The following is a 15,601-nucleotide window of genomic DNA, read 5'->3' as shown; positions in this document are numbered from 1 at the left end:
ACATAAGGTGCAATATTCAATGAAGTATTTTGACTTATTGTATGTTTAAAGTAGAGTCTGTCGCGCTAGAGACGGGCTTATTGTATTTCTGAACGCTTTTGCTGCAGTCTATACGTAATTAACCAATTTACCCTTTTCTCAATTCCTGTAACAAAAAAAACGTTAACAAAAATAATTAATGGCTTTTGTACAGCCTAATTAAAAGCCTAAACCAACATAAATGTGGGCCAGCCATTATATTGTTTGGTCATATTATGTCCCACACGGTTCTTTTATATTCCACATGGTACAATTGTCGTGAAGCCTTGTGAGTTATTAGATTATATTGAAAGTACGTGGAAAATACTGTAACAAATGCAACATAACATGAGGTAGCGTGCCTATTCCCAACTGAATGGTATAATAATCATTATAAAAATTGCAACAACGGCTAAATCTTTATTTTTTTTATTTATTTACGAAATTTTACTTGTCAGTCCTACGCTCTAGGAATTTCATGTGTATAATACAAGACCTGGCTCAGTAGGGTACCCTGGGGAACGCCTATCTCAAGAAATATACTTTTACGCTGACGTCTCAACCGTAATATCATACAGCCTCTATCATTATTCACAACAATGAAGACTAAAACCCCTTTTGAATTTCATAATTCATTACTCATTACAAAAAAAAGTATAGTTTCACTATGTCCGGCTTAACATTAGGCATACAAACCTATTGAAGGACTTGTACAGTTGTACTTACATGCAATTTTAACAGACAAAACTAGGTGTAACGTGTTGTTTTTTTAATTATATCCCTTGGGCGTGGACACATGGCCTAATTAGTTCATGAAAGTCATTTAAACGCGGTGATAGTTATTTGGGTCAATTTTTTTTTTTTTTAAATAACGCACACACTCAACATAGCCCCGCACTAGGGAAACCCTGTGTTGCGGGTGCCATGGACACACACTTAGACAACCACAAATTACACCCAAACTCACGAGAGAAATAATTGTAGGCCATACAACTATTTCTCCCGGCCCGGGAATCGAACCTGGGACCTCTGCGTGACAGTCCGGCATGGTAACCGTTCGGCCACGGAGGCAGTTTAATGATAATAATTTTAAAATGTAACTGGATGTCAAAGTAACGAAAATCATTTGTGGTTGTCTATGTGTGTGTCCATGGCACCCACGACACAGGGTTTCCCTAGTGCGGGGCTATGTTGAGTGTGTGCGTTATTATTATTATTATTGTATATTTCCTGACGCATTCCCCGTATCTTAAAGTCATGTGATTATGAATTTTGAATTGTCTACTGCATTCTTAAAGTATTAAAGTATGTAGTGCAGAAACAGATAATATTTTATATTATTTCTCGCAATTACAGATTTTCATGCTAGTGAGCAGTTGGCTGTTTAAGTTTTTCTTTAGTCTGTTCACATTTAGTAGCAGTAGAGCTCCTTGTGACAGAGTTCGTCCAAGGAAGTACTGCCACCTTACCTATTTCTGCCGCCAAGCGGTACTGTCACCATTACTGCGTTCCAGTTTAGAATGGTAAGGGTGCTAGTGAAGTTACAGGCAATATGGGTCTTCAACGTCAACTTAGGTCTCAGGGTGACGGCGTATTGCGATTGCGATTTAAAGCTCTGAATGGCACTGCAACTGTTATGGATAGGCGTGTCGCTTACCACCAGGCGCACGATTTGTTCGTCCCGTTACTTGGTATTATACAAAAAAGAAACAGTTATTTACTACTAGACATGATAGAAATGGTCCTACATTACAGAGTTGCACTCAGTGCGGGTTATTTTTTCAAAGTAATGCAATCATTTCCGAGCATATTTCAGAAAAATATATTTATTGTCCCCAGTGCCAAAAGTGGAAATTGTAGATGAGCGAGGTCGACCTCTTCAAGACAAGTTCTACAAAGAAGGCTCAATCATTGAACTGCGGTGCGTCGTCAGCGAGGTCCCGCAACCAGCTAGGCAGGTCAATTGGAAACACGGGACTAGATTGCTGAATTATGATACCAAGAGAGGTGGTGTTAGGTGAGTATTTTTAACTTTTTTTAATATGGCATATGTAAAGTACAAGCTACCAGTGGCGAGGCGTGAACATTGTTGTTTGTAAAGCCGGAGCAAAAGAAAAAACACCTAACTTAAGAAAAAGTGGCGCCTTGGCAATACTTAAGCACAACTTATTAGCATACAAGGTACTAGTACACTTCATTTCACTGGTTAACTTATTTTACACTTAGAATGTAACACAAATTGCGCCAACTTTATTTTTTGGTCAGTTTCTGTTATTTTTGTAAACAGCCTTATTTATGCTCCCCGAATTTTGTGGAAAAAAAAAGTTTAAAAAAATATCGAAAAAAAAACAAAAAACTAATTTTGTGTAAAATAAAAAACAAAATTAAAACCGAACAGATCCAGAAATTAAGTTGGCGTAGTGTTCATTGGAGGTAACGAAATGTAGTATTTGACAATATGTGGAAAATTTTAGGCAAGCCGGTGAAAATCGAGTTGTATAGACACCTCGCCACTGCAAGCTACTTCTTTATATCATAGCGATCATTGTGGTGAAAGGATTTACCATAATCGGCATAAAGTACACGCTTGCTCTTGCTTACAGGAAGAGAAGATACACACATTTACCATGATTCGGAAAATAATTGTAGGTCATACCTCAATATGTGAATAATATTACAAAATCTTATAATAAAACTTATATTTCATATCAAAGAGGAATTAATTACATGCATGGCCATATACATAATATAAACTACTTTCAGGCTATCGGTCAGCGTCATCTAAATATCAAACGGTATTTTGACCTTTTTCAGAGTTACGGTTTGTAGTATGGAGATTAGTAGTGAGATTGATTACTCGTTTATTGGCTGAGACACAGTACATTACAAACAAGCTTATGATATATAGGTACAATGGTAATCATAAAGAGGAAGGCTAGTCTAGGTTTGCGGGTGTAGTCTGGAGTGTTATATCATATAAGGAGTAGAGTTGAGTGTGCTGTGTCTGCAAAAAGGGCCCGACTCAGCATTATGCCGCAGTTCAGTCGAACTACGGCCCTGATGATTCTGTCAGGTCCTAAGATGAGCCGGTAAAAAGAAGTAACTCAGAATAATGAATCAACACGGAGTTAGAAAGTAAGGTATGTAGTTACAATATTAATTGTGTAGGTGAATAAGTTATTATATAAGCTATGAAACTTGGACAAGGTAACTGGAAAGATAATAAAAAAAGGTGAAAGATATAATGTGTGAGTAAGAAGTTGTGTGATTGTATAATAATTGTAAATGAATGTGTGTTTTGCTTAGAGGTGGTGTGTAGGTATATAACTAACAGTAACAGTGCTCTTGAGTTATTGGTCCATGACATAAGGGAAAGTGGTTTCAGGTATTTGCGATTATAAAATTCAATATATAATATGTCGAAACCATTTGGAACCCCAACATTTTCTCCTACTACGGATTCAGTGACTGTAGGACACGAATCTATTAATTTGGTCAAAACTGGGATCGAGTAAATTAACAAGTTCTGCATCTATATTTATAATTTTGCTATCTATTTATAAGTGGATGGATTTGTGACTTATGAGGTTTGACTTTTCCAATTTACCTATTCATAATGTTCCAAGTAGTTTCAGTAAAATGTGGGTTGTTTTTGTATACCTATTTCATTATTTATAAATATTGATTTAAATGCAATATAAACAGGCTTAAAAGTCACATACTATCTAACTATATCATTGAATCTGTCACTAATATTATAAAATTGAACTTTTTTCGGATCCATAATTTCCTGTATTAGTTATTTCAAACAAACCAAAAATTCGGGCTCTTATCAGACCCCATTGTCACGGTTGACTTGAACCATACGTCCTTAAAGGCCCGTAACTTTGGTTTGTTTAATAAAACAAATATGTGATTTTGGATCCGAAAAAAAAATAGTTTCATTTCCTATCTATAGTGATCGAGAAAATCTAAAATCTAAGAACTTGAATCATTGATTGTTCTATAGTCTGTTTCAATCCATTTTGAAGAAGTAAACAAACCTGTTTGGTTAAAATTCTAAAGCAATCACTCAATAAATCGTATAAGTAACACTTTCACGAATATTTCGAAGATTTCGACTTGATATATCATCACTTTTTCCAAAAATATTCATTTGAACAGCATCGTAAAATCGTATTTGAAAAATGGTAGTCCAAAAGTGAGGTTATTATTAGTTATTCATCTATACTTCTATGACTTGCCTATGATTGCATAGTGCTGTTCGAAAAAAAAAAATTCGATTCAATCAATTAAAGTTTTAAGAATTAGTAATCGATTATTACATCGAACATTTCAAGCGCAATCGAACGAGAATCTTAGTTATTTACGAGTTATAAAATTCGTTAGAATTATCACAGTACGAAAGCATAGTTAGTTTGAATCCATTACCAATAGTATTATCAATAATAATTGTCGGGTCTCAAACTAGAGAATTCGCTGTATTGAGTACCAGAGCATCGGAATCAAAACACCCAGATTAGAAGCAATTTAGAAAAAGTCATTTCCTAAATTGGTCTTACCGGAAATCGAACCTGAGATGAAAATTACCTGATAATGAGGTTGGTCCAAATGTTACCGAAATAAATAACTGCTATAAAAGTAATTCTAGCAGGCATTACAAATATTCCTAAAATAAACATTGAAGTCCATATATTTCAGTATATTTACTGGTATTGTTTAACTTGCCTAATATTTTCAAGTAATTCGCAAGAGGTGTATGAAAATTTACACGTTTGATGTAATATGCTGCTCAAGTTCTATGTAGGAAATCTCTTGCGTACACTCCACAGAAAGGCTCATCATATCTGTACGTTCTCATACTATTAAATCGTTTCGAATTAAAAAGCAAAAAATTTGTGAAGCTAAACACGAGCTGATGATCTTGTAAGCACTCAACATATCCTAAATATTTCATGAGTTGACAGCCATAAGATATCCATACGATGTATTATTTCCTGATACCTTCGGTTATGCTGATGACAGCACAGTTGTAGATAGATACTTGATCAATGCAAGGGTTAGTGGAGAAGAAATCCAGTCTTGTCGAGAGTCCATGGTTAGTCATTTGGATTTGATGCTTAAGGCAGTCTTTGATTAGCACGATAAGAGTACAGTACAATAACACGTTCAGGATGCTGCTGGGATTGCCACAGCTTTGCAGTGAGTCTTGTTTGCCGAGTTTGCCGAGGTGCGAACAGGTGACTTTTATGCCATTAGGTGAAAAAAGGTGTCATCTCTCCTAAAGCGAGTGCGTGCTGGTAACAATCGCATCCTGAAGATATTTGCCTATCATTTGTACTGTACAATTTTAAAGTTTTGGATAAAGGTCAGTACTAGTCAAATTCATTTTCAAATTTTAATTTTTGTGTAATAATATTTTAATTATCTATTAATATTTCAAAATTCATTGCAGTCGTACTAACAAAGTTTTAAGGTTTTCATTTGCAACTAACGCCATCATCTTATGAGCTATGGCATGAAATAAATGATTTGATTGTTATTATATTTATTATTATAAATTAAATCTCTCAAATCGCAAAACAAATAGGTACTGTTACATACAAAATGTTCATAATTACCGCACCTAAATTTACGGAACAAATAATTGCATTCACTATTGGAGACCACAAAGTGGTAGCAATCATTTGGGTTCATATATTTAACTTGCTCCAAAAATAGATGCCAGTAATTTTGTTGGACTTTACTAAAACTAGGTAAGCCTTGGGCGACACGACTTGATTATCCAGATTACTGTATAAAAATAGTCATAAGATGTATGTCATTAGAATCCAATTTCACTTGTCCGTCGAAATTCTAAACTAATTGCAAGGTATAGATATGTAGCTGACATGGGTCGGGATCACGCCATTCGAATCTCCTTCATTAGTCAATGACATTGATATTTGTAGTGTATATCAAGCGTTTTTAGATAGGTTATTATCATTTGAGTATGCTTAATTACTGCGGAATGAGGTTTAAGACCAAATCTTATCACGTACGAATACTTTTGAGGGGCCACTTCAAAGTCTACCTTTCTTTTTTCCAAGCTCTAGCTTTCTCTGTACAGAGGTCCACTTGGGTGTTAATGTTGTCTCGATGTTGTCTTTACATTGTCTCGACGATGCCTCGGTGCTGTTTCGATGCTGTCTCTGCACTATCTAGGCGCTGTCTCCATGCCTTTTCGGACTCGGGGTTCGATTCAGAACCTTACGATTATTCAGTTGTCGACCGATTTCTTTTCATTTTTATTCACATTACCCGAATCGAACGTCAAACTATCGTATTCGAAATCGAACCTCTCGACTGACAAATGCTATAAAGGTTATTTAGAACACAGTTATCGAATGAAAATTACCGAACGTCTCTCATTATTTTAAATAAAGTTTGGATTTTGTTCAATTTTATTAATTTATTTTATTGCAAGAATAATGCATTCCTACATTTTTAACCGACTTCAAAAAAGGAGGAGGTTCTGAATTCGACTGTATGTTCTTTTTTTTGTATGTATGTTACGCGATAACCCCGGTATTTGTGAACCGATTTTCATAATTCTTTTTTGTTTGAAAGGGGGTACTTCCATAGTGGTCCCATTTTATTTTGAAAAAAATCATCCACCTCTAAGGATGGCTGTTCACGCATGAAGATTTATTTTTATAAATAGCGCCTAACTTTAATTTACGAGCATTTATTTTAATGGTTGATTTTGCTATTTCTCCAAATTTAAGGCGTTTTTCTCTCCATATACTTTGAGTAGTGAGAACCGATTGTTATTATCTCCAGTGTCAAGTCCTGTATAGTAGCGAACTAGGGGATATTTCAACAAAACTTAGAAAATAGACGTAATTCCAAAACGTACTTTCAAGGTCGATTTTTTTAGTACTCTGTACTGAGATTCTAGGCATTTAAGGTCTAAAAATGTGTATAAAAGGATTTTCATTTTTCTTATAATCTTTCTTTAATTTCACCGTAAACGTTGTTGGATAACGATATCGTATCCGAATCCGAATCGAACGCTTACCTCGGAATGTTCTGCAAAGCTCTGGAAAGGCTGGAAAGCGCCCTTCGATTCGAGAACGATATTCAATCGAACGATTCGGTTAAAATAACGAAGAGTTCTGAATCAGGATCCTGTCTCTGCGCTGTCTCGGTGCTATCTCGGCTCTGTCTCGACACTATCTCGGCGCAGCCTTTGTACTGCTTCCATAGTACTTAAATAATATGCCATATCTCAATCCCAGTAATGAAGTCAAACAACAAGGGTCAAACGTACCGCCCACATGATTAATTTATCAAGGTTGTGACCCCTTCGATAACCGATTTATAGTAAACATTGTAGCGTAATAAAGGGCTTTGTTCATACTAGTTAATAGTTTTGGCAGCTCGGTTACCTTAAGTGTAATTATAATAGGCAGGTGAGTAAGTTAAAGCCTTAGGTAAGTAATTGGAGTAATTAATCCACAATCGTTAAAGAGCCGGCCTGTGACATAAATAAGCCATTTCCAGTGTCGCAATAGTTTTCATTTTAGATCTTACCATATGTCATCTGCATCCGATACGTATTCGTTCCGAATCCGAAACAATACAAATCTAGGAATCTCGGACCCACTTCGGATGTCGCGGAATCCGAAAAAATACGAATATCGCTTCTACACCTAGAGATAAAACGATCCTTGTGACATTTCGGACCGTCATTTCTCGGACTCGGAACTGACACGAACCGAACGTACTGCGCAAATGCTCTTATATTTATAAGAGAGCATGTCGTTTACCGCCAGTATGACTTCTTCGTCCCATTACTTAATATCATAAAACAAAATGTCTAAAAATAGAATGTAACGGGTGTAACATCATTTGTATGGAACGTTGCTAACCATTATCTCCTTGCAATGAACCTTCACAGTAGACATAGAAATGATATTTCTGTAACTGGGGTCCTACTATAACCTTTCAAAAAACAATCTTATTTCAATGTAAGCTTAAAGTGAGCTTATTATAATATTACTCGTATTCGTACCATTACAAACCTGTCAACCAAGTAATGTATTATTGCTAAAGTGACTGAAAGAACGAATAATTTCCAAATATTGTCCATTCCTTACTAAAAATAGGAAAGATATAACGCTATATGAACTGTATAATGCCATCTCTTTCTTTTTTGAAGTTCATTCAGAGAATTTAAACTGTCAAAAAAAGAATAGTACCTATGTAATAAAGACATCTTTTAAAACTACGTTGTTTTATTTTTCCGAATTTTCAAGAAGAAAAATAAATAAAACAAGCTGAGTCTTGATTGTCACGTTGTGAATTCGGAACTATAGTCTAGTGTCAACTGTTAGTTTCGCCAAGGAGCATATAGATGGCGCTTCATAATTTTACGAAATGGACATCGCGTATTTTTATTTAACGAGAAATTGTTTCCTATGTGCTATTAAATAAGAAATAAAATATTGAAGAGATGTATCTAAATAAATAAGTTCAACTTAACTTTTAATTATTATAAATCAATATTAGGACTATAAAACTGAAAATAATATTGTTTCCATTGCACCCGTGTAACTATTTATGATTGCTGAATTTGATATAAGAGCAATATTACTTTGACGTTAAAGTCGCGTTATAGTACGAACTAAGTGAATGAATAGTCACAAAGCTGCTAATAAAACATCATCGTTGTAACATTATAATAAGCTTACTTTAAGCGCGTTATGGTACGAAAAGTTAAAGTAAGGTTAAAATAATATTGTTTTAAGAGGTTGTCATGTTATAAATTATATTGTATCTTTTCATTATAAATCCAAACAAAATAAAATCACATCCTTACTCGTCAAAGATATTTTTCGCAATGGCGGCCACCCGTCAGCATTTCGTGAATATCACATTTTAATTGTTATTCCGATAAAACATAATCACACCACTCATGGAAGAATGGCATAAGTGGAGTTACGTCAAAAACTTTTATTGCTTTAGAGCCATTAGATACAGAAAAATATAACCCATATCCTCTCCAATTCTCGTAACTCTATCGACTAATATAGCAGATAGAGTTACAAGAAATGGAGAGGATGTGGGTTTATTTTTTGTACCTAATGGAGCAATAAACATTTTTGGCGTAACTCCACTTATGCCTTTCTTCCATGAGTGATACGCATTCTTAATGAAACAAAGTCAGCAAAAAAATAAATTAATGTCACGATTCGCTAACACTTGGGAAATTAAGATGCTTTATTGTAGACGCCACACGTTATAATTATCCTGCCCCATTTAATTAAGGCTCGAAGCTTAATGATCAAAGTAGGAAATAAATAACATTCAACTTGTCTACCAAAAATTCCACGTGAATGAGAATAACAAATATTATACTGGTGCTGTAAAATTTATGGAGTTAAATCTTATTCATTGCTGAACTCGCGATTTTAATTTTAGATGGTGTATTAGTGGATTAACCAGCACATTTTTTTAAATTAAACAACGTGCACGTGCCCTTGTTTATCATGTTTGATGCACTCATGATAAATTTCATATTGCTGTATTTCGGCGCTATTTATTGTTTGATTTCCTTGTAAACACCAAGTGACGGGACTAACAAGTCGTGCGACTGGTCGTAAATAAGACCCTATCCACAATAGTTGCAGTGTCTTTCAGAGCTTTAAATTGCAAAGGTCTGAGGGATACTGCCACAGCAAAACTAAAACGCGGAAATGCTCGGATTACTGCTTGGCTGCACAAATAGGTAAGGTAGCAGTACTTGCCTGGACGATTTTTTTTACAGGAGCCCCATTGACTTACAATTATATGGACGTCGGGTCCGCGCTAAAAAGTGTCCGCACTTGTAAGGCGCTAAAATCGTATACAGAGCGCGACACTCCGCTTTAGTCTTCATTTGTTCTACGGACAGCGCGATACTGCATGATATAACAATTTAAATTTCGAATAGGTTGACTTGGGACATTTTTTTCGTGGTTTTTGTATTAGACCCGTCGTCCATTTATTTGTAAGTCAATGAGGAGCCCTGACTAAATCATAATTTGATATTTAGTTGTAAACGTCGTTAGTGTCTATGAACGGGTTAAGATCCTTATTTATAGTATATTATTGCAAAGGCCGGAAGTAAGGGATTGCTGGACGAGTATAAGTTAGTGTATTAATACGAGTCAAGCAACCCTCGTTCCCGCCGAAGCTTATATAGTGATTTTTTCAAACAATGTGAGGAAATAATAGAAGACTAAGAGAAGAAGATATATAATAGAAAAGTAAAAAAAAAATGTTAATTAAAATTAAAAGTAATATTTGATATAGTATTTGTAGGTAATTTCGTTATCGCTCTTCTCACTAGAAATTATTTTCGCGACGAACCTAAAAAAAAAGGCCAAAAAACGGAAAAGAATACTAAAGCACTTTAGTTTACTTTACCGCCTTTTTTTAAAGAAAATACGATTTAATTACAATACAATTACGAACACTTGGCAGGCCTGTTTACATTAGTAGATTTAAAAGTTTAGAGACGTGGACAGTAATGGATTTTTATACACATTTTGCAGGCCTTGGTCGGAAAGAAGTCGCACGGTCCATAAATGACAAACTTTCCGTGTTCGTGTTTTGAAAGTAATGATAAACATTTCCGAGCTTGTTTGAGAAAAATAAATTTCCTTATTATCAACTTTAATGGTGTTTATTTAGCGTTGAACACCAAGCTCCTGTATGGCGGAGCCACCTTTGTCAATATACTTTTTATTTTGTTACGATACGTTATACACGCATTCTCATTACGCCCCAAGCATTTCTTATTCAATTGGAAATTTAGGCAATTCATATTCAATATTGCATTAATAAATTTATGTAAGGAACGTTGTATTGTAATTATTTAAATTTGAATTAACCATTCTTATTGCTATTTTAGAAGTTAATTAATGAATGCCTCGAGACTTTGGGGTTGTTTAGTCAATAAACAGAGAAAGGGGAGAATGGTTCTTTGAAATGTCTTTGTGGATATGAATCGAAAAGTTGTTGATCGCTTAGAAGATTATCATGATATTTTTACACATTATTTTTTTATGAAAAATAACTTGTTTTTATGATACCTAGTGAGGGGACGAACAAGTCGTGTGCCTGGTGGTGAGCGACACGTCTATCCATAACAGTTGCACCGTCACTCAGGGTTTTTAAATCGTAACGATCTGAGGGGCACTGCCACTACGCCCGTCACCCTGAGACCTAAGTCGACAAGTCCCACGTGCCTGTAATTTCACCAGCACCTTTACCCTTCAAAACCGGAACGCAGTAACGCTAATATTACTGCTTGGCGGCATAAATTGGTAAGGTAAACTTCTCTGACCGAACTCTTACACAAGGAGCTCTAAACTACTATTGATATTGGTTATACCTTTTGAAAATATTGGAAAGCCCATGTTTTCGTTTTTATTCAATGTCATGATGTTCTTATTACCATTTTATCTATTGTTTTATGAAAATACTCCACTAAATTATTATTATTACTTAGGTATACAAAGATCAAATAAATATTAAAAAAACCCACCGCCTGAACTTGAACCAGCGTCTGTCGCTTCAACGCGGCTACCGCTCTGCCAATTGGGCTACTGATCAAGCCAGCCGACGGCGACGTTAGGAATTTCTCTATGTGCTTAGAATAACTATTAGCTTAAAATTCAGACATGTAATTACATAGAAAATTATAATTCAACCAATAATGGATCTAGGGACGAAACTGGAATTGCTCATTAACCTTGAATAGCGGCAGTTAACACTTCATAAATGTAATCCACATCATTTAGGTTCAAATAACCGTAAAGTGAACAAGCTGTATTCAACGGGTTCCGAAATTTAATTATTTTCGACTTCACTCTATAGGTTTAAGGGCTTTTTCATATTAATGTTTACCCTTTCTGAGGAAATACGTTATTGATTTTTGTTACAAAAGGACGTTATAGTCTTGGAGTTGGTTGCGACAAAGTTTTTTCAATTTGTAAATTGAAAAAAGTCACGTGAACCTGTCATTAAAACAAAAGGTGCATTCTTATAAAATTGTAACATTTGAGTACAAGTTGATATTTGAACAAGGTACAAAAATTAAAGTAAGCAGCAAACGCTACATATTACTACGATATTTCTGTTCAATATCTTCTTCTAAGTACAAAATAAATTTATGCAACTGGATCGATATCGTGTTATTTATTACCTACTTCCAAAATAGGGAATGCCTTAACAACCAAAGAAGAAGTAATTTGGAAAAGTTCTATCCCAAATTGACACTACTGACTACTACGAGGATCATCCTTATCCAACGCCTACAGTAAAATCCGCTACCGAGGTCGTCAATATGGATCGGGGCCTTAATCTCGAAGCACGAAATCCGTAGTTACAGCTTCCACTACAGATGACCTACGGAAGTTCCGTAGTCCTCAAAGCCCGTCAACGAAGTGACTAGAGTCCGCACAAATCTCTGGAAGGAGACAGACTCCCACTGCATCTCTTATTTCGCTGTAGAAGTACCTCTTTCCTGGGCATGATCTGCCTTGGAAAACTTGGAAGTCTCTAAATAAGTTGCGGACTGAAGTCGGCTGAAGCAAGGAGAGTACGCATAGGTGGGGTTATAGCACGGAGGTTATAGCACATGCGTGTGTGTGGTATCTCTCCCTGGATAATGACTCATCTTTGCCGTGCCCTACGCATCGCTACACCTGCGCACCCGAGAACCTGTACAACGCCACTGATAATGCTGTGTCAGTTACTAAGTACTTGGTCCTCACAAATTTAAACGTCAGAGCGACACACTAAGAAAGCGGCCCGCTCAAAACTGTCAAATCGCATTTTCGCACATTCTTAGTTTAAGCCCCAATCGAAACTCAAGTTTGTAGGTAATCCATAGTGGGAGACCGGCCTTGACTACGAATTACGTACGTAGGCCCCTGTTTTTGTACTCGTACATTTCAATTTAGTTTCCGCTATTCAATTTCGACATTCATGCTTGCCAATTTTAATTAATTTAATATGTAATTAACTGTAGCGGACAAATTTAAATTCCATTATATTTATTCACTTGCTTGTTGGTTGAATACAATGCACCTAATTATACTTCAGGATTGTTTTTTCAGTGAATAAACCAATACGTTTATTATACAATGGTACAGTTTTATTATCATGGCAAAACTGATGATTATGGTTATGAACGAAAAAGTTCTGAGATTGTCAAAAATTATATATTTCGCCTCATGAAATATATTTTAGCGCCTTGACTATAAAAGTAAGTTGACATGTGTAAAGTGCACGTAAGAAAAGATCACGGTAGGAACGCTCCTCTACGAGTTTTTATTATGTTTACCTGATCTAAAGGTGAGGTGAAATATGAATTTCGGAAGTTTCAAAATTTGTGGCAGACGGATATGAGTGTGTAGACTTCTCACACATATTTTTTTATGACGAAGACTTTTTAATTTGTTGTAGCAATTTTTGCTCTGCTTATAACTTTAACCTTCTTGCATGATAACTTATGAAATCACTATAGAACCTACAAAGATTATCATAAATTTTACATGGCAGATTTAATCTTTCTTTAGTCAAGTTTGGTGTTAAATATTTTTTTGGGATACCAAATGACGGGACGAACAAGTCTTGCACCTGGCGGTAAGCGACACGTCTGTCCACAACAGTTGCAGTGTAAGTTGGTCTTTAAATTACGAAGACCTAAGGATCACTGCCACTGCGCCCGTCACTCTGAGACGTAACTTGACCAGTCCCAAGCGCCTGAAATAGGTAATGTAAGAAATAGGCAGCACTTTTGTACACAAATTATTTGACGATTTGATTATTGCTACTTTTTTTTAAACAACAAATAACGGGACGAACAAGTCATGCGCCTGATGGTAAGCTACACGTGTGTCAATAACAGTTACAGTGCCACTCAGAGCTTTAAATTGCAAAGATCTGAAGGGATCACTACCACTGCGCCCTTCACCCTGAGACATAAGTTGACAAGGCCCATGTGCCTGTAATTTCACGAGTACTCGTACCCTTCAAAACCGAAACACAGTAATGCTGACATTACTGCCTTGTGGCAGTACTACCCTGGATAAACTCTTTCACAAGGAGCTCTACTGCTACTTTGTTAGTTTGGTTCATTGAATATCACCTACGTTCCGTTAATCGATTTCAATAAATCTTGATACATGTATTACAATTAAAGTAAAATGTTATGGTGACCTAGTGCTTATCCGGTGATGAAAATGGTAAAAAGATGAGGGGAACTCCTCAACCGTGTGCAACTGTTACGTTTTTATTTTTGTTCAAACTAACAAGCGTTATGTACAGACTCTGGGGTCAAACGGCAAGCCGTCTGAGCGACATAGATAGACACACTAAAATACCGAAGAGTGGTACTTTGTAAGTTCTAATGATACCACACTATAGAGTTTCACATTTTGTCTATTTAAACTCACGTTTAATATCCAAGTAAGAAATAACATTAATGTAATACGAGTGGTGTATATTTTGAATGGGTTGTGTGGATGTGTAGGCGTGAGACGTGAATGTGTTGGGTGGGCGTGTGGTATAGATACTATTGTTTTGTTACGCGTATACGCCTAAAGCAAACCTAGAGTTAAATATGTATTAACTTTACGACCTTTGCCCTTGTGACTTCCATGTTATTATTGAAAATACTTCGCCGCCTAAGACGCGGTAAACTACAATGGGAAAAGGGTTAAACGACCTATATCTATTAAAATATACTAATTATAATTAATTTATTACATTACACAAATACACGTAAGAACGCATATTTTTAAAATATTAACAATCTCGTAGGACTATATTACCAACATTCCACCATAGCACCAGTCCGGTCATGCATGGAGCACTGTTGCCACCTTTGGGATGGCATACATATCAACATACCAACTGGCCACCTTGGGTTCAATTGACAACCATGCCAAGAAGCTTATAGGTGACTCGGAATTAGTGGAGGTAAAGCTGGAGAGCCTTGAACACTGCCGCGCAAAGTATCACGGAGAGTGTGCAATGGAATTACACGATTTAATTCCGCCTTTCCCATTCTATCACCGGGGGACTAGATGTACGCTAGGGTTCCCTATGTTGTGGATATTCCAAAGATTCGCACGAAGCGTTACGCTTCCACATTTATATGGCTAACGGCTATGGAGTGGAATTCCCTACCTGCAGATATGTTCCCCAAGCGTTATAATTTGGGTTTTCAAGGCGAGAGTGAATAGCCATTATTTAGGTGTGCATACTCCATCGTCGACCTCATCGTCACTTTCCATCAGGTGATATGGAGGTCAAATGCGCACTTACATTTTATAAAAAAAAAAACTTTTGTTCAAATGACTTAATAATTCATCAGATTTTAATTTCAAACAAAAATTAATATATTTCAATAGATCGCTCTAAACGGTAATAGCTCTGTACAGGGGGTGGGAGTCGTCGCGGCGACTCTTGCACGTTTGAACTTGTTGTACCAAATACAGATCTAAGAAGTGTCAGATAGTACAACAGAAACTTAAAAGTTTAT

General features: G+C 36.0%; 1 protein-coding gene across 1 annotated transcript in view; it reads left to right on the top strand.

Moving 5' to 3' along the window:
• Positions 1-15,601, top strand: part of LOC113227490 (lachesin-like) — a 50,130-nt gene that overhangs the window by 25,159 nt on the left and 9,370 nt on the right. Inside the window, exon 4 of the mRNA XM_026460429.1 lies at positions 1,858-2,035. Coding sequence (XP_026316214.1) covers positions 1,858-2,035 — 178 coding nt within the window. The remainder of the gene's footprint in view (positions 1-1,857; positions 2,036-15,601) is intronic.

Source organism: Hyposmocoma kahamanoa, unplaced genomic scaffold, assembly GCF_003589595.1.
Source record: "Hyposmocoma kahamanoa isolate Upper Pololo Valley unplaced genomic scaffold, ASM358959v1 210, whole genome shotgun sequence".
Taxonomy (NCBI): domain Eukaryota; kingdom Metazoa; phylum Arthropoda; class Insecta; order Lepidoptera; family Cosmopterigidae; genus Hyposmocoma; species Hyposmocoma kahamanoa.
The sequence above is the reverse complement of the archived record's forward strand: the minus strand, read 5'-3'. Positions and strand labels throughout refer to the sequence as shown.